Raw genomic sequence first — 20,392 nt, 5'->3', positions numbered from 1 at the left:
TATATGTATATGTATATGTATATGTATATGTATATGTATATGTATATATACACACATACATATAGGGTTTCTAATTGTCTAAACTATACTGATTATCAGACCATAAATCATAAATTTAGGACAATTGCTTTTTATAATGTTTCTTGCTGAATCCATTCACTTTTTTGATCAAACACAGTTCTTTTTAGAGCATAATTGAGAAAGTTGTTCAGTTCAAACTGTATGGGCTACTAAATCAAAGTAGTGGAGGAACAAAGAACTCCAAGGGAATGAGCACAGTTTTGGGGGAAGGTTGGGGGTGGTACTTGGTGGCTGTATAAGTGAATTTGGAATAAGTGATTTGGCATCCTATGAAGCCTGTGCCATGGTTCTAACAAAGAACACAGAGATGTTTGCTGTAAAACCACAGTATAGACAATTTTCCATAATCAGGGGAATGGTTGGGTAGGGAGTTCTACAGTGTATTTTAATTAAATTATCCCAAAAGTTTACTTGAGGTTCAGATCAGGATTTTAAAGCCATTGGTTTCTTCAAGAAACAAAAAATTAATGTAAGGTTGATGTTGTAAGTAACCAAATCCTGGACTAAGAACAATCTACCCATTACATTGGTACTTTGTAACTATTGTGCATGTTGTCACCAAGAAGAATGTGGACATGTGTACTTTCAGCATTTTTATTAGAATAGGGATTTTGCTTTTTTCCATGTCTCTAGTCCTTTAACTTTTTCAATTTTTATAAGACAACAAGTCGACAGGCTACCCCTACTATCAAGAAAAATAGAAGCAGTTTTGATATACATGTTTGCTAAGTTGTGCTGGTTTCTTGATGACAAGAGGTTAAAAAGAGAAGGAGTGCTGAGAGGGTGAAGAGCCATAGAGCTCATACTTAGGGAATGAATAGAGTTTAATCCCAGAACTGATTTTCCTTTCTGAGCATTCTGAGTTCATTGCTTAATAGTTTTTTTTTGTTTTTTTTGTTTTTTTGTTTTTTTTTTTTGGTTTGGCTTTTCGAGACAAGGTTTCTCTGTGTAGCCCTAGCTGTCCTGGAACTCACTCTATAGACCAGGCTAGCCTTGAACTCTCGAACTCAGAAATCCGTCTGCCTCTGCCTCCCAAGTGCTGGGATTAAAGGCTTGAGCCACCACCGCCCGGCTGCTTAATAGTTTTGAGGAAATGGGATTACTTATTTGAGTTCTAGTATCCTCAGGTTTCAATTAAATGATTCACTAATTATAATTATTGTAATTATAATTCCATAATGATTTTTCGATCATTATGTACACATATCTATAATGCTCTAAATATATTTATTTTCAGTGGTAGTGGCTGCATCAGGATCTGGCAGAGGCAGTAGTGTTAGGGGTAGTGACCATAATAGACAAGGTAAGTTAGAGTGAGAACAGAAGTAAAGACCATTGAGTTCAATTGCCTTATTTTAATAATAAAGAAATAAAAATTGGGCTTATTACAACAATGTAGAGAATAGGTATTTGACTAGTAGAATCATAGTCTTTTTTTGATCCAAGTGTAGTATTTTTAAAAAAATATTATTCTGTTTTCAGTCTTCCATATCCTACAAGTCTTGCTCAACTCAACATTCCTTCTATCAAAGCCAAAATTAAAATGTACCAAATTTTCTATCTGCAATCTACTGCGATTTGAGCCCATATGCAAAACTTCATAAAAATTCCTGATTTTGAAATGACCCCTGGTGGGACTACCCTGAGACATGGTGGGGAGTCATTTGTCTTATATGTGTAGTGCATATAGATAAAAGTGCTAGAACTACATCCAAGAAGTGTAGTGTCTTTATTAAGAAGAATGTATTCCTTATAAATGGCATCTTAAAATATTTTTCTTCCATGCAAAAACTTGTTTAGAAATGGAGAGTTTTATGTTTTTCTAGCTTTGTAAAGACATCTTATTACAAATCAAATTGCAATACGTCTTAGACTTATGGAAATAAAATTAATCCTGCTGAGAGTCAATTTCCTGATCTGTTAAAGGTATAATAATAAAACTCCCAGTTCCTAGAAAAATTAGTGATATACATAAAAATAGCATTGGATAACTTATAGGAAACACAGGGACTTGGATTTAGTATTTTACTATGAGTTAAGGACAAATCTCATATGATAATTATATAAATATGCTTGAGTTGTCTCTTTGTGAAAACTGAATATTAGGGAGGGGAGCTTAATTTTGGTACCTATTAAAATCTTGGCCTCAGCATTAGTGAATTAGACTGAAAAGCCTGATATAAACACATATTTTGAAGCACAACTTATTTCTACAAAAATATAGTGCTAAATGATAGAATTCTACTTAAGCATATAAGATTCCTGCTGGAAATAGAAAACTGGAATTATAGGCTTTTAATTTCTTATGTGTCCTAATTTCTTGAAGTTTAACTTCATTTTATGTCAAGAGAAGGAAAGTGAAAGATTATGGCTTTTGACTGGGAAAGTAGCTCATGTGACAGACATTCTTAAGTGTTTGCTAACATATGCCTGCACTATATTCTCTTGCTTGCAAAAGTTCCTACTCCCTGTCTAGACCTTTGTTCAATATTGATGAATTATATATACTGTTCTAAGATATTCAATCTTACTATAAATGGAGGACATTTTCTTAGTGAAATCTGCAAATACAGAAAGAGTTGGAAGAAGAGGAAAACCAAAGTACAGTTCCCCAATGCTGGAGAAAAATAAGGGCTGAAGTGAGCCCTTGAGACAGGAGGAAACTATTGACCTCTGAGAGAAAGATTTTTATCATGGAGAGTATATATACATTTGATATGTCTTGGATCAGTTAGCATGGTACATTTTAGAGTGAAGTTTAGTGTTGATGTTGGAAAGAAATGTCCATGGAATAGACAGAAATTGGTGAATCTTGACAGAGAGTATGAATTTCAAAAGCACCAGCATAAGAAAGAGATAAATTTCGAAGTATTTTATAATAAAATTGTCTTTGACCTTCAGGGCCTAGCCAGTGTCTTATCTGACTTGTTCTTGAAATTATAAGATGCATGTCTTACCAACTTTGTAGATTATTCTTTATCACTTCAACTGCTTTAGTAATCAGGAGGAACAGTTCTGTTGTTGACTTAGTCTTTTGTGGTATAGGTACTGAATATAGAATGTTATAAACATTTCTGGCAACTCTGAACTGTTAAACAACCTACCTTTACAAAAATGACTTAGATTTTCAGTTTTATGTCTTTTAACATTGATTTCCACAGTGTTGCAAGAGGAATCAATTTGAACTTTAAGCATGTACAGTTCCATTAGAATTCTCATTAGTATCTTTTAAAGGGTTCTATCTCCCTCAAATGCCTTCAAAACCTTTTATGATATGGTACCATCTTCCTCAATCATCTTTTCTTTAAACTAGCTTCTCTTATTCCATATTTTTATAATCTAATGCTATTCACCAGCTTTGGTAGAATGACTATTATCCCATTCTAATACCATGGGAATTTAAAATGTTTCGTTTTCTATATTCTGTTTATCCTCAAAACTGATTGTTGAAATTCCCTTATCCTTCAAGTTTCAATTTCTGACCGTTTCTATGCAAGACTACTTTCTATTTCTACAGAAATATCTTTAGTACATCTTTCATGACATGTTTTAAAATTGTATTATCGTGAATCACTCTTATATTCTCTCACATATGATTACAAATTTCTTTTTTAAAAGACTTATTTTAAATTCTATGTGCCTGTTTATATGTACACCACATGAACATGTACATGTGCAGGTCAGAAGAGGGCATTAGATCTCCTGGAACTGAAGTAATATATGCTTATTAGTTTACATGTGGGTAATGAGAATCAAACTCGGGGTATCTGAAAGAACAAATGCTCTTAACTGTTCAGCCATCTCTTCAGTCCGCTGATGTAAACTTCTTGAAAATATCAGCCAAGTAAATTCTTCTCCAGAATTTGTTATTCAACTCACCTATCCTCAGTATTTAGCATATATCATATAAACACAAAAATATCTGCTTGCTAGATTAAATTTCAAATTAAGTCCCAGATGAATATTATTAATAACAATTAGTTCATATTGGCATGCTGTGGAAGAAAAGGTACAACTACAATTTTGAAAGATTGCTACAGTATAAATAGAATAGTCAACATTTCAGACAAACTAGGCTTGGCTTTATTTTTTTCCCAGACACAAACTTAATTTTCATCCCTAACTCTGTCCCTATCAAGACCAATTTGAGAGTAGAAACATCTCATCTCAACTACCATCTTCACTCAGTTGAGCTACTCTATATCCTAGAATTTTATAGAAGCAGAACAACATGGCACAAAGACCAGTAAGAGGCCTACTTACCAAACTATTGATTTCAGTATCAATATAAAATAATCCTGTGGCCATTTATCAAGATCCTAAATTTTTCTTGAATCCATTATTTTGTTAACAAAACCTATGGTATCTGTTCTATTTACCTTACAGGTATAAAGATTCTTTATCACCCATGCTCTTCACCTCAATTCATATGATATATTGATTTTTATAGATATTTTAGAGATTTTTTTCAATGATTTCTCTAAAAGATTCCTCTAGTGAGCTTCAGAGGGATAACACTTGTGAAGATTCGGTGTTTTCCACAAAATTGACCCCAGGATCTATAGGATTGGATTCTGCTTCAAAAGTCAATGGGGGGTGGGAAAGGTAAATACACAGAGTCATTTCCCTTTTAAATTTGCTTTCTAGGTGTAAAGAGCTTTGAGATATGCAGGTTCAGTCTTTATATTGCCATTCTGACTCCCCAAAGCAGATAAGAAAACATTTGCTAGTAAAACGAAGCAAGTATACATATTTTGTGATACTTTTATAATGTTCAATGAATATTTTTAAAGTATAAAAAGCCATGAGTATCTTATTTCAGGGACTATATTTTTAAGCCTCTATAGACCTGACTTTCCTAAGGAGTAAAGAGTACATTCTGGGGAGTCTAATAATCCAAATGAGAAAACTTATTTTTTATTATTTTAGGGAAGCAGCCGCTAACTAAAGTGTACTAGTTGATAACCTCATAACCTCAAGACTTTTACAAAATACTTTGAGTTTAGAGCTTTGAACCACTTATATACAAAATTTCTTTGAATACTTAATAGCCACATGGTGGTGGATAAAACACTCTTTTATGGCACCGATGAAGTTAATAACAGGATGAACCGTGTGGTGAGCAAAGGATTAAGTGGGCCTGTACATTTCAAGTGCAAATGCTACAAAGATTAAGAAAAAAGAACATGTAATGATAAATAGAATTCACATGAAATCTCAAACAGTAAAGCTTCTCTGACCTCCAAATCAGGACTGAGAGTAGCTAGATGGATAAAGACACGGAATGAGGCCATTCTGAATAGAGGGATCAACAGATGCAGAAAAGGGAAGCACACATTCAGGAATGAATCACGAATTTCACATTTCTTCATGAGACAGGAACCAAAAATATGTCTAGGTTAAAGGAGAGCAATGTTGGTAATGTAAGTAGGGGAAGCTACCCTGAAATTGAGAGAACAAGGGAAAAGGAGAGATGGGGCTAGAGCGGCACTGCTAGAGAACAGTACCAAAAAACAGAGAGAATGAGGGGGCATGCTCGATACTTTTGTCTTAGTAGATTTTTAGATTGCTTTTATTTCTTAAATTTCAAAATGACACAAATTCTTCAGAGAAGGCGAGGTGTTCCTGTTCCAAGGTATTGCATTTCTGTTGAACCAAGAATAAATTCCCCATCTCTCCCCAGCATGGGGATTTTACACTTAATTTTTACTGAGGAGATGAGGGAAAACTCTTACTATTTCCTCTTCTATTTGTTCTGTTTAGAGAAGACAAGAGTTTTGGCAACAAGGTCATGAGAATCTAAATTTGTGACTAATTGTGAATTTCCGAGTTGTTTATGTGACAGATTCAGAGGCACACAAACCCATAATAAAAAAGGTGCAACTGGCCTTGTGCGTTCTCTTTTGGCCAACTGAGCTCTGCTATTTAGCTCTTGGGTGTGATGATCTGTTCGTAAGTTAGCAAGTGAAACTGTCTTCACTGGTAAAGCCAAAAAAAAAAAAAAAAAAAAAACCAAACCAAATAAAACCAAATACCCATGTTTGTTAAGTTCAAAAGTGGAAGTGGGATTCTATTGGACTCGAGGTGTTCATAGTTCTTGAAATTGTAGAGTGCTGGCAGCTTTCTTTGCTCTCTGGAAACCACTGCATAGGTAACAACAAGTGACAATAGAAGTAATGCCAGCATCTAAATCAGCATGGTTGTTGGGAAGGATTCATTTTTACTCAGTTCACCAATGCAGAGAGCTTTCACCATGGTAGATAGAAAACAAAGACAGAGCTCATCATCAGTGACTCACATCACTAAGTCAGGCCTTACCTCCTAACATTTCCAGAGAACCACAAGCTAAGGACATAGAATTTGACATATGAACCAACCAGGGGAATTTCCTTTTGAATCTGTGAAAATGGTGGATAAGCTAGCTACATTTTAAAGTCACATCTAGTTCCAGGGAGGCAAGTGACAAAGTTCCTCAAGACTTGGAACAACCCTACAAAAGAGTATGCTTTGCTTTTTACCTCTGTGGTGGTTTGATTGACACCCACTTAGTCACCAAGACTGGAAGGTTTTGAGAAGAATGAGGAGGTATGGCCTTGTTGAAGTAAGTGTGACCTTGTTGGAGGGAGTATATCACTGGGATTGAGCACTGAGACTTCAAAAGCCCATGGCAGGCTTAGTATTTGTATCTGTGTCTGTCTCTGTCTCTCTGTCTCTGTCTCTCTTGCCCTCTTCCTGCTGCCTATAGATCAGGATATAAGGCTGTCAGCCACTGCTTCAGTTACAAGTTTGTTTATTTCCCACTATGATGAGCATGTACCAACCCTCTCAAGTAGCAGTCAAGTTTCCTATTAAATGAATTTTTAACCTTGGTAATGGTGTCTCTTTACAGTAGAACACTGACTAAGTCAACCTCCAAGTTCACTAAATCTCTCTAAACATCAGTCTCTCCATCTATGTTATATAATGATAATAACATATGTGGATTATTATAATTTTTAATAATAATTTATACTAGTAAATTATATCAAATATGTGGATACTTATTTTGCTGATCCTGGTCTACAATCTTCATGGTTAAAATATGACTTCCTCCCTTTCACCTTTGAGTACCTCTCTATTCGAAGTCCTCCATAAACACACAGGATGACTACATTACTCTTTATGTCATATCACCAATTATAGGTCAAGTATATTTACATATGACAGAGAAGAGTAGGCAAAGTGAAAGTACATGGGTTCTTTCTTTCTGTGAAATTGTCACTTGGGGTTCTGTTATATTATTCCATCTCTGTGTATGGCATTGGGGATGAAAATGGTATTAGATGCCATTTGTCCACAAAGAAAGAGAACTTAAAACTACAATACTCCATTGTAGTAAATACATTCAACAGACAGCAGAATAAAAGTTAAAATGTAAAAAGCCACTTCATATCAGAAACAACTTCCGGGCTTCCTTCCTTCCTTCCTTCCTTCCTTCCTTCCTTCCTTCCTTCCTTCCTTCCTTCCTTCCTTCTTACCCTTTTTATTTCTTTTTTCTTCCCCTTGAAGCTTTGAATAAAATAATCATCCTTGCAATCTCATAAAAGGGATGCTTGTGTAATTTGTTGTGGGGAGGGAAATGAAGATTGAGAAGAATATCTGTAGAGATTAAAATACCTCCCACTTGAATTCTCAGATCTTTCATTTATCAATTTCTCTTTAGTACTAGCTTCTTTTTCCTGTATTATGTATAGGCTTAATAGTTGATTTTCAAAGAGCCTTCCTAATCTGAGATTTTATAAGGTAGTTAAAATAAGATAATAAATCTGCTGCTACTTCCCATTGTCTTCTGCAGGTAACCTCTACGACTTTGTGCAGAACTTGAGAAGCCCTACAGATTACTTTATGTTTTCTATACCTCAACATAATACACAACTAAAACAACAATGAATCATCATATGATATAAAATGTCTTAACAGTTTTGTTCCTATAATGATTACTTTACTATTCATTGAAAATTAAATTTTAAGTTGTTCTCAAAAAATAGTTTGGATGGACCGTTTTACTGGTATTAGGGCAATGTTCACCATGACTATTAGATATTGTGTCCTCTGCTGGCATTGCACCAATGTAGGATTCTTCTAAAAATGTTAAGTATTTTTTGAGATTATAATTATATAATTTTCTCTTTTACCTTTCCTTCCTCCAACCCCTTCAATGTATTCACCTTACTTTCTCTCAAAAATTCACGGTCTTTTTGATATTGTTGTTGAGGTCATGTGCTTCTAAATAAATAAATATAACCTGCTCAGTCCATATAATGAAAATTGTATATATATGTTTTCAGGACTAACCATTTTGTACTAGATTACCAAATAGTATGTCCTTCCCTAGAAAAAACTTATTTCTCCACTCATTATTGCCAATAGGGTTTTTTTTTGGGGGGGGGATTATCTAGGATTATGAAGGGTTATGGCCTCATGAATTTTCCCCTTCCACATTAGCATGTCTATAGGTGTTGTCCCAATTCTGCTCATGTTTAGGCAGTGATGTTGGTAACACTTCATGAGTATAAATTCTTTGATGTTTCTAAGAAAAACAATCTTACAGCAAACTTCCTGTTCTTATGACTCTCACAGTCTGCCTACTCCCTCTTTTGCAGTGATACTTGAGCCTTAAGATGAAAGAGTTGTACTGAAGTTGGGGTTCACAATTCTACATTTTTGCTGGTTGTGGTTTTCTTTAGTGGTCTCTTTTTTGCAAAAGGAGTTGTCCTTGATGAGGAGTGAGGGATACACTTATCTGTAGCAGGACAAATATTTAAAATGTTGTTAGAGATGATAGTAGTTTAGTAAGTGGTCAGCTGTAGTTTCTCCTCCACAATTCATGGCTTCACTATCCTGGAGTAGTTGATTGGTTTCCAGTACCAGAAATGATTTCCCTCATATTGAGTGGGTACCTCTTACATCCAAATTAATACCAAGGTGTGCATGCCAGTATTGACTGTAACTTTGGGATTATTATGTCATGTTGGTTGTTAATGTGATTCATAGGTATCATATATATCAGTTGCTCTCTCTCTTTGGAAGCTTGCAGATGCCTTCTGGTACCACGAATGCTAGTTTTGAAGGAAGAGGCTTTCAGATACATCTCATGTTCTCTGGGTCTTGGGTCCAAAGTGTATGGTGTCATCAGGAATATAGACGTACCTTCTACCTCTGTTAAGCAAGGGAAACAGCAATAGCCTATGTTTTGGGAGTCTCTTGAATATCCCTAGGCAACAACTCAAAAAACTCTTCTTATGTCTGGCATTGGGCTTTGCTAGATAGTATATGTCTCCTGTGGGGAGAATTGTCAGGCTGGATAGGAACATTTCGTTTAAATTCTATATTTATATGTATACAGACTAACATATATAATGGTGTAGAATTCTTCAGAGAGGGAGACCTGAGCACTATACTTCCAAAATTACAAGAAGGAAGTATTCATAGTTCAGTATGTGAAATTATACATTATTGAACTGTTTCATGTAAGCCGAGAATGGGACACAAGCCCAGGGAGATAGACCAACTTCAAGAGGACTTGAGTAGTGAGCTATTATGATGAAATAATGAAAAAGTCATATTCCCACATTCTCCAAGTTAGCCAGATGTAAACTCAAGACACTTTCTAATGCTGGAGAAGGGAGTTTGAGGAATATATTTAAATGCCACAATGTCTTTGATATGATAAGAAGAATACAAGAAATATGCCAGGGCACATTTCCATCATTTCTTAACTGATTTACTGTGCAATGTTGGGTGAGAAATGCATCTTCTTTGAGCCTCTTCTTATTGATCTGTGTGTTATCTCTAATTGGAATATTCTATATCTCAGTGTAAAAGAGAGTCCAAGATATTCACTAAAGTATTAGCTAACCATTGTGCTTTTTAACTTTGTGCTTTTTTTTTTTTGCAGAAGCCTTAATTCCACAGTTTTCCCTGCTGAAGATACTGAGATATTCAAGATGGGCAGCAATAGTACCAGCACTGCTGAGAGTAATTGCAATGTCACTTATTTGACATTTCAGTACTCTTTGTATGCAACCACCTACATCTTCATATTCATCCCGGGTCTCCTGGCTAACAGTGCAGCCCTGTGGGTTCTGTGCCGCTTCATCAGCAAGAAGAACAAGGCCATCATCTTCATGATCAACCTCTCAGTGGCAGACCTTGCTCATGTCCTGTCCTTACCTCTTCGGATTTACTATTATATCAATCGTCACTGGCCATTCCAGAGGGCCCTTTGCCTGCTGTGCTTCTATCTGAAGTATCTCAACATGTATGCCAGCATTGTTTTCTTGACCTGCATTAGCCTTCAGAGGTGCCTCTTTCTCCTCAAGCCATTCAGAGCCAGAAACTGGAAGCGTAGGTACGATGTGGGAATCAGTGCTGTCATCTGGATCGTCGTGGGGACTGCCTGTTTGCCATTTCCCATCCTGAGAAGTGCTGGCTTAGCCAATAACACAGAATCTTGCTTTGCGGATCTTGGGTACAAACAAATGGATGCAATGGTTCTGGTCACCATGGTTACAATTGCTGAACTTGCTGGATTTGTGATTCCAGTTATCACTATCGCATTTTGTACCTGGAAAACAACTATATCCTTGAAACACCCACCGATTGCTTTTCAAGGAATAGGTGAAAGGAAAAAAGCATTGCGGATGGTTTTCATGTGTGCTGCAGTCTTTGTTATTTGTTTCACTCCTTATCACATTAACTTCATTTTTTACACCATGGTAAAGGAAAGCATCATTACCAGCTGTCCCATTGTGAAAAGTACTCTGTATTTCCATCCATTTTCCCTGTGCCTTGCAAGTCTCTGTTGTCTTTTGGACCCAATTCTGTATTATTTCATGGCTTCAGAGTTTCGTGACCAACTATCTCGCCATGGTAGCTCTGTTATCCGTTCTCGTCTCATGAGCAGGGAGAGTGGTTCATCAATGGTTAGCTAAAATGAGATAATTCTTCAGCTAGATTCTAATGTTCTGTAGCCTGGTCCAAAGACAGGAATTGCCAGGCAAACAACTTCTTTAATTGAACCTTGGAAATAGCAGAAATAAATTTTATTGTGTGATGGTAGTGGTCTCCATAGATGATGGAGGCATAATGTGAAAAATTGTGGGAGTATAGAGAAAGATGGGATCCATGTACTTCCAATTTAAAATTTATGGCATTATATTAGTTATAAGTCCCACATAAAGTTCAAGTTTTTAACAGATGTTTCCATCCAAATATAAACTGAATGCACATATTTAAATTTGTCTTCTGTAAATAGAATAATACTGAGATACAAGATATATATTAATCTTTACAGAAAAGTAAATGTCTTCCATGAAATAATTTTATTTCTGAATGGAGTAAAGATTTCAAGTCTTTCTAAAACATAAAACACAGGCAATGTGACACAAATGTTAAAACAGTGCATGAATGAATTTTAGCATTGCACTCTTACTACTGAATGAAGGGCATTAAAATCCACTCCTTGGATGTTTATAGATGTCTATAGTTTTATAGGTTGGCAGTTTTCTATATATTTTTACAAAGAACATCTCATCTTATTTTTCCAATACAGGTGACAATAAATGTGGAAATTGCAAATAGAAATGAATAAATGTAACAGCCGAGAGATTAAACAACTTGCCTCAGGATTACTGTTAAGTATACTGTTAAGTATGCTTATACTATTCCTTCTGCTTATATTTTATACGTATTTTATACGTATTTTATACATATTAGGTCAATACTAAGTTTGAGTTGAATACTGAAAACACAAACTGAAGTTAAGCATAGGAAATATAGATCATTTTAACACAATTTTCTTGGGCTCATCGAAAAATCCATAGGTTGGGGATTAGCATGATTCTGGATAGAGTCTTCTCTGATAATATATTATCCTATTAGTGTAATCATCTGTATAGTCTTGATGAGAAGAATCCCAGTAGTTCATTATTTCAAAGTCAATTTTATAGCTTAATATAAGCCATGCAAATCTCATAAATGGAAAGCTATGAAACTGAGCTACATTTTAGAAAATGTAGGTTTCCTTTTAAGAATTCTCCTTTTAAAAAATTCTTACACATTGCTATATGTCACTAAATAAAATCTCAAGGGTTTTCAGATATCATAACTCACACAATTGCACTAGAAATAGAGAAGTATTATCACATTGTGAATAGATATGAGAGAAATATGTGAACTTATTTTTTCAAGAAAGTTATAAATACTATTTTAAGTATTCATATAGTTGATACAAATACAATAGACCCCTCAGCTTCTCAGGTTGACAATTCACTGGTATTTTAAGTCTGAAATTAACAGAGGATAGACATTTGGTGTGTAGGCAAGAAAAGGAAGTGGTAGTCCTTAGAACATGAATTTGTGTAGACTAAGCAAGAGGAAGAGACCACCAAAATGAGGAATTAAAAAGAACATTTCTTGGTTTTGGGGTATGAGATAGTTCTGTAATTATAATGTAATAAAATGTTTTTTTTAAATTGGAACTATGTATGATTTATTAACTTGAATCTATAAGCACTGCTTTAGAAAGTTCTCACTGTGTTTGGAGTTAATGGTAACATTATCACAATCATTGTACAGAGTGTATCATTCTAAAGAGAAGGGTTTTTAAAAATATTCACTTGGATGCTTCTATATTTTTGTGGAGAAAAGAAAAATCAGCTCTCACAGTTGGCCCTTTACAAGTGTTTGGAAAAAAAAAGTAGTGCTTTCTGCAGTTTGTTGAATAGCATGTAAATGAAATTTGGCACTCATTTAAAAGGAATATTTGGACTTTTTACAGCTGTGAAGTTCTGATGTGGTCACAGAAAAAAATGACAATATCTAAGCAAGCAATGATTGGTTTTGGACTTCAAAGGCTGGGAAACATTACATAACCCAAGGAGGAAATTGATTATTGATATGATGAGATTATTTTATGCAAGGATTCTGAAATGCGAAAGAAGATGGTTACAGTTAGTCCTTCTTCAATTTAACTTTCCTTATTTAAGTAAAGAACAACTAGCAAAATTATTTTAAGGCATTACAGAAGATAATACTATCATAGCTCTGATATGTTTATCACAGAGATATGAGATCAGAAGAAGGGAATAGCTGACCACACAGCCTTGAATTGGCTTTTTAAAACCTCAATTCTAAATGCAACTGCCATACAGTATCCCAAACTCTTTGTAAAAGAACTGTTAAAGTCTACTTACAAATCATATAGAATCCTAGAACACTGAGTATTTCTAATAGCTTAAAAAAACTGCAAAGAGTATTATAACTCATAACAATTTATATATATTTAAATGCAGATTCTACAGGATTAGATATGCTGCTTACTTTTCTTTAGGAGAAAGGTATTTTGTTTGAAGTATTGTTTACTCTTTTATTTTTTACAAAGTAGTAAATGCTGGAGAAGCATCCAAATATATTCTTCAATCCACTATTTGAGAACATTTTTGTCAATGTCCACCTGACCTAGTGATGGAAAAAATAACTAGCAATCAACATCATATTTGGTTAGGAATTTAGAAAGAAGTAATTAATAAGGTGATTAAGTTAAAGATTTAGAATGAGAAGGCCTCGAATGCCAGGCATTGCATGTGCAGTGTTAGATGGTAGACTGACACAAGGCTGAAAATGAAAATCGTGGAAGTATAAACAACAATTGAAAGAGTTGTGGGGTAAATATATATCCTTGTTTACTCATACATTCTGAAGCATAGTTTCTGAAGGCAATGTCACAAATGCATATTTGAATAATCAGAGAGATACAAAAGAAATAGTGATCATTTACTCAGTATAAAACATAAGTTTTACATGAATTGTCACACTTATTATTATTTACAGTACCATCATGTGTATACCATAATTACTCCCACTTTTCAGACTGGAAGAAGCTAAAAAGACAATCTTATACTTAAGTTATAGGCTATGCTGCTAGGCACAATGAAACCCACTTTTTTTGTATTCTAACTAAAGGAAAAGCATCAATTGGCATCTCACAGGAAGAATATATATTGAATAACTTATAGGGCTATGATTTTCAGTTCTCGAATTTGAAGTTTAGAGGTGACCTCCCTAATCAATGTACTTCTAGAACATACCTTATTACAGATGAATAAATTTTATAGGAAATGTTCATTTGTCTTTGAAGGCAGAATTTCACTATGTAGCTCTGACTGCTCTGGAACTTGCAGGCTTTCACTATATATACTAGGTTGGCCTTTAATTCACAGAAATCCACCTCTTTGTGCGTTATGATCACTGGGATAAAAGGTGTCCACCATGCCTGGCAATTTTTTTTTATTATTTTAAAAGTAATACTTATCTTTTCAAAAATATTTTTGTTAATAATTTTATTTGTTTACATTTCAAATGTTATCCTCCTACTCTTTCTCCCCTCCTCGAACCTCTAACCCCTCCCACTCCCCTTTGCCTTTAAGAGGGTGCTCTCTTACTCACATACCTACTCCTGCCACATCTATCTAGCATCCCCCTTCTCTGGAGCATTAAGCCTCTACAGGACCAAGCGCCTCCCTTACCAATGATGCAGGTGAATATGTACCTGGAACCATGGACCCACCCATGTGCACTCTTTGGTTGGTGGTTTAGTCACTGGGAGTTCTGAGGGGTCCAATTAGTTGATACTGTTGTTCTTATGGGGTTGCAATTCTTTTCAGCTCCTTCAGCCCTGCCTCTCTCTCTTCCCGGTCTCAGTCCAATGGTTGGCTGTGAGTATTGGCATCTGTCTTAGTCGAGTGCTGGCAGAGCTTCTCAGAGGACAGCCATACCAGGCCCCTGTCTGCAAGCACATCTTGTCATCAGCAATAGTGTTTGGGTTTGGAGTCTGCAGATGGAATGGATAGCAGAGCAGGGCAGTCTCTGGATGGCTTTTTCTTCAGTCTCTGTTCCATTTTTGTCCCTGCATTTCCTTTAGACAGGGATAATTCTGGGTTAAAAATTTTGAGATGGCTGGGTGGCCCTATCCCTCCACTGGGAGTCATGTTTATCTACTGGAGAAGGTCTCTTCAGGTTCTATCTCCCTGCTATTGGATATTTCAGCTAATGTTATCCTCATTGGGTCCAGGGATCCTCTTGCATTCCTGGCACCTGGGACTTTCTACTGGTTCCCCAAGTTCCCCACCACCACTGCTACCTATTCCTATTCATTCTCCTGGCACTCTGGACTTCTCTTCTGTTTCTTCCCATACCTAGTCCTGCCTTCCCTTTTTTCCTCCTTCTCCCCTCCCCACCCAGCTTCCTCCCTCCCTCTGTCTCCCATGATTATGTCCCATAAGTTTGGGTATGCTGTGCCTTCATTTTTGTTAAATCCTAGAAAGTTCTTAATTTCTTCATTTCTTCCCTGACCAAGTTATCATTGAGTAGAGAGTAGTATTTTCGTTTAAGATAAGTTTGGCCCTTTGAATTGGTAATCTTCACTCTCTTCTATACTTATTATTCTTAGGTTTAGTCTTTTCACTGTGTCTTAATTTCCTGGATGTTTTGGGTTAGGAACTTTTTGCACTTTGTATTTTTGAGTGTTGTGTCAATATCTTCTATGGTATCTTGTATGCATGAGATTCTCTCTTCTATCTCTTGTATTCTGTTAGTGATGCTTGCATCTGTAGTTCCTGATCTCTTCCCTAGGTTTTTTCTATCTCCAGGGTTGCCTCCCTTTGTGATTTCTTTCTTGTTTCTATTCCCATTTTTAGATCCTGGATGGCTTTGTTCAATCTTTCACCTGTTTGATTGTGTTTTCCTGTGTTTTGTTACGGGATTTATGTTTCTCTTTTAAGAGCTTCTACCTATTTACCTGTGCTCTCCTGTATTTCTTTAAAGAAGTTATTAATGTCCTCCTAAAGGTCCTCTATCATCTACATGATTTGGAATTTTAGGTCGGAATCTTATTTTTTAGGTGTGTTAGGGTATCTGGGGCTTGCTGGGTAGGAGAGGACTGGGATCTGATGGTGCCAAGTACCACCATAGTAGGGCTAGCCCTGGTTGAGGGTGAACTCGTTGGGGTGAGGCATCCCTGAGGGCAAGAACACTGGAGAGCTAGCCCCACCACTCATCTGCCAAGAGGTTGCGTAGGAATGTGAGTGATGCTCTCCTTTCTTGCCCCTTGTCACCTACAATAATTGGGAGACCTGTCCCTAAAAGCATGAGAGCAGGAGAGCTGTCTGTGACTCCTCACTGGCTGTACAACTCTGGAAAGCTGGCCTTGAACCTCCCCTGGACAACACAGTGGAGCTGGCCCTGATGATGATGGCCTGGGAAAGCCAGTGGGTGTGAGAGCTGGAGAGCTGTCCCAGTCCCTCACAGCTTGCAATACTTGGGACAGTGGGTCCCATACCTTGATTTGGCAGTGTAGGAAGCCGCGGCTTGCGCTGGCAAAATTCGCCATTCCAAGATGGCACTGGCATCTGGTATTCCTCCTAGTAAACAAGTAAACTGCGCATGTGCTATGGTAAAAGCACGCCAAAGTCATAGCCCATCCCAGGGTGTTTTGGCGGGCGACGAGTAAGCAGCCAATCAGAGGTGAGCTCACCGCTCTAAGGGTATATAAACAGTGCTTTTTCCGGGCCTGGGGTCTTCTTCCTCCATTTTGATTGGGAATAAACGTTTGCTGCGGAAGGATCCTAGTGTGGTGCCGCTTGTTTTCCTTGCTGGCGAGGTGGGCGCGAGTCACATGGCAGCACAGTGAAGGTGGATCTGGAGATGTGGGTGCAGGTGAGCTGGCCCAAGCACATGAGAACAAGAGAGCTGGCGCTGCCTCCTTCTGATGGCAGCATTGGGTGGTCTAGCCCGAGCAGTGCTGTGGAACTCACCCTGGTGGTGCAGATAAGGGAGAGTAGACACACTGATCAAATAGGCTTCCACCCAGACCCAGATCCAGGTCTCTGATATGGCCCATCCGAAAATCTGTATTATCTTCGAATGGCTGGACACGCAAATGGGCTAGTCCTGCTGAACCAAAGCTTCAGAATCTCCATGACACATGGCAACAACATGAAAACCAGGAGTAGCCCTGGTGAGGATCCAGTATTGGTGATGTCACAGAAGCCAGAATTCTTGAACTAGACCAATGACTCATTGCAATGAACATTTGCAAGTGAAGATGTGTGGACAGAGGGATATACTATGGGACATACTGTGACATACTACACCTTCCATGATGAAATGTTTTCTATGCTTTGGTTTTTTGTGTGTATGTGTTTTATATTTAGGTAAGGGGGGTAGCAAAGTTGAAGGGCAGATATGAGGGAACAAGGCGATAAGCAGTGCTGTGGTTCATAATGAAAAGCTCACAGGGAATCAGTAAAAAGTTAAAAAATGAAGTATATAAAATAATAATGTCACTTTAAAATTTAAAAATTATTAAGTTAAAAGATGTTATTTTGTCTTTTTTTTTTCAGAGCTGAGGACCAAACCCAGGGCCTTGTGTTTGCTAGGCTTGTGCTCTACCACTGAGCTAAATCCCCAACCCCAGTTAAAAGATGTAAATGTCATTGTACTGTACTTTATGTGGCAACAAGTTCTAGATCTATGGTGGCATTTGTGGCCTCAGTTTTAGGAAATATATATATATATATGTTTTAGGAAGCATATATATGTATTTCAATTTATTTGAAATGATAATTTTCTACACTGATTGCATAGGGTTAGATTGATATTTGCATTTTTATTGAAAAAATCTTTTAGATATTCTGATTATAGCTTCTGCTCCTTCTATTTCTCCTAGCTCCTCCTTACCCATACCCCTATTATCTGGATCTGTTCCCTTTCTGTTTTTCATTAGCAAACAAATGGGCTTCTAAGCAATGATAAAATAAAATGAAATAAAATAAAATAAAATAAGGTAAAACAAAAACTGACATATTGGAATAGGATAAAACAAATAAACAGAAGAGAAAAAGCCCAAGAAAAGGCATAAGAAACAGATATAGACACAAAGACCAATTTGTTAACACACTTCGGAATCACATGAACTTGAAGCCATAACATATATGCAAAGGACCTGCAGGGTAAAAAGAGTAAAATCTATAAATAAAATTAAAGAAATATAAAAATAAAAAAATATTATAAACTTTAAAAAAGTAATTAATATACTTTACATTCTGATTGAAGCTTCCCCTCCCTCCTCTCCTCCTAGTCCTTCTTTCTCCCCTCACCTCCCCCATCCTCTTTCCCTCAGGAAAGTGGAGGCCTTCCATGGGTAGCAATCTGCCTTGGTATATCCAGTTGCAGTAAGAGTAGGTACATCTTCTCGTATTGTAGCTAGGTAAAGCACCCAAATTAGGGGAAAGAGATCCAAAGGCAGGCAACAGAGTCAGAGACAGGCCCTGCTCCTGCTGTTAGTAGTCTCAAATGATGACCAAGCTGCACAACTGTTAGATATGTGTGGAGGGCCTAGGTCCATTCCATGCAAGCTCTCTGGCTGACAGTTCAGTCTCTGTGAGCCATTATGGCCCAAGATTAGTTGAATTTGTAGGTTTTTTCATGGTGTCCTTGGCCTCTCTGGCTCCTTCAATTCTTCCTCACCCTCTTCTATAGGATTCCCTAGGCTACACCTAATGTTTGTCTGTGGGTTTCTACATATGTTTTCTTCAGTTGCTGGGTGAAGCCTCTCAGATGACAGATATGCTAAGTATATGAGTATATGAGAATGCAAGTATATGAGAATATCATTAATAGTGTCAGATGTGGACTCTCTCTCATAGCATAGTATGGTCCATAGATGGGCCAGTCATTAGTTAGCCTTTCCCTCAATTTCTGCTCCATCTTTTTTTCTGCCCCTCTTGTAGACAAAACAAGTTATATGTTGAAGGTTTTGTGGCTGATAATAATATACATTGTTTTTAAAAAAGGACAAAACAAAACTTTGACCTGACATGCAAAGTGGAACTTCCAAAGATGCTATTGAGTTCATTTTCTGTTGTCCATTTACAGTTGGGCTTGCAGCCTAACCTTGTAGGTTATTAAATTTTTATTTGCAAGTGGTTATCGATTGGAGATTGCTTTGGGGTTAGGGATGGGGGCATGTGCCCACTTCTCCCTACTGATGATGATTCATGTAGGCCTGATGCATGCTGCCTTGGTCTCTGTGAGATTGTATGTTCACAAATTATGTTGATTTAGAGGGTCTTGATTGTCAGCTCCTTGTCGTCAGGTCCAGGTGAAAGGAGAGAGATCCCGGTCCCACTGGGTCTCTCCATGGCTGAGCAGGATGGTGAGTATCTATGGCCCAAAAGAAACACACCAGACCAGGAGTCTTGTTGAAGCAGGAACTCAACTTTAATGTATCAGCCTCTTGCTTATATAAACTTGGAGCGTAGAGAGGAGGAGATTTGGTGGGGTGAGATGATGTAGGGAGCTGGGAAGGGTGACAGAGGGTATGGGGTGACTGACAGGGCCAATGACAAAGCAACATCAGCAACAGCGGGGACAGAGGCAGGCCAAACAAGCATTGTTGAGTCATCCTAGTGTGGAAGTGACTGAGATAGGTCTCAAAACTCGAGCCAGACTCGGGTTTCTCCACAAGGCCCAAACCAGGGCCAAAATGGGGCCCAACACTTGCTTTTATTTATCTATTTTATTTTATTTTATTTTATTTTATTTTATTTTATTTTATTTTTTTGAACATGAAATGCTTTTTTATAGCATGTTTTACAAGGGGAGGGGGTAAGAGGGGCCAGGTGGTGGAAAAGTACAAAATCTTCTTGGCCTGTGCCTTGAAACATGTCATGGTCTATACGGTACACTGCCTTGAATTATGATCTACCTGCTGTTCTTCAGAAGATATGGTACACTGCTTGAGTTATGGTCTCCCTGCTATTCTTAAGATGATATGGTACACTGCTTTGAGTTTATCTGCAGTTGCTAAACAGGATCTTGCAGTTGCCAAGCTTCAGAGGACATTGTGCAGGTGGGGAAAGGTAGGGGGTAAGGGTAAGGGCAAGGGTCCTGGCTTCTGGCATCTCCCCCTTCTCTGTTTAGTTAGAGAAGGCGTCTTATGATCAATCCCAACTATGTGAGTTTTGAATTTGGATGTCTAATTATGGGGGGTCTTAGACAAGTTCACAACCCCAAAACACTGATGTGAGACGAGTCACATCGATGGTCGAAGGTTTTAGGCTGTCGACGATGGGCAACGTCAAGGGACTCTCATGTGGGTGAAAGGAGGGTGAGAGCCCTGTCTTAGGCCATGTAGGCTGCACCCACTCCCAGCACCAAGCACTCCTTTTCGGCTGCATTGGGTGGGCCCCTGGGAAGTGGACCTACAATA

General features: G+C 37.4%; 1 protein-coding gene across 1 annotated transcript in view; it reads left to right on the top strand.

Annotated features, from left to right (window-relative positions):
- The window catches only part of LOC114633797 (putative P2Y purinoceptor 10), a 13,880-nt gene extending 1,278 nt beyond the window's left edge, over positions 1-12,602 (top strand). Inside the window, exon 2 of the mRNA XM_028782457.1 lies at positions 10,019-12,602. Coding sequence (XP_028638290.1) covers positions 10,068-11,054 — 987 coding nt within the window. The 5' untranslated portion in view covers positions 10,019-10,067 and the 3' untranslated portion in view covers positions 11,055-12,602. The remainder of the gene's footprint in view (positions 1-10,018) is intronic.
- Positions 12,603-20,392: the final 7,790 nt, after the last annotated feature.

Source organism: Grammomys surdaster, unplaced genomic scaffold (genome assembly GCF_004785775.1).
Source record: "Grammomys surdaster isolate TR1022 unplaced genomic scaffold, NIH_TR_1.0 61, whole genome shotgun sequence".
Lineage (NCBI taxonomy): Eukaryota > Metazoa > Chordata > Mammalia > Rodentia > Muridae > Grammomys > Grammomys surdaster.
The sequence above is the reverse complement of the archived record's forward strand: the minus strand, read 5'-3'. Positions and strand labels throughout refer to the sequence as shown.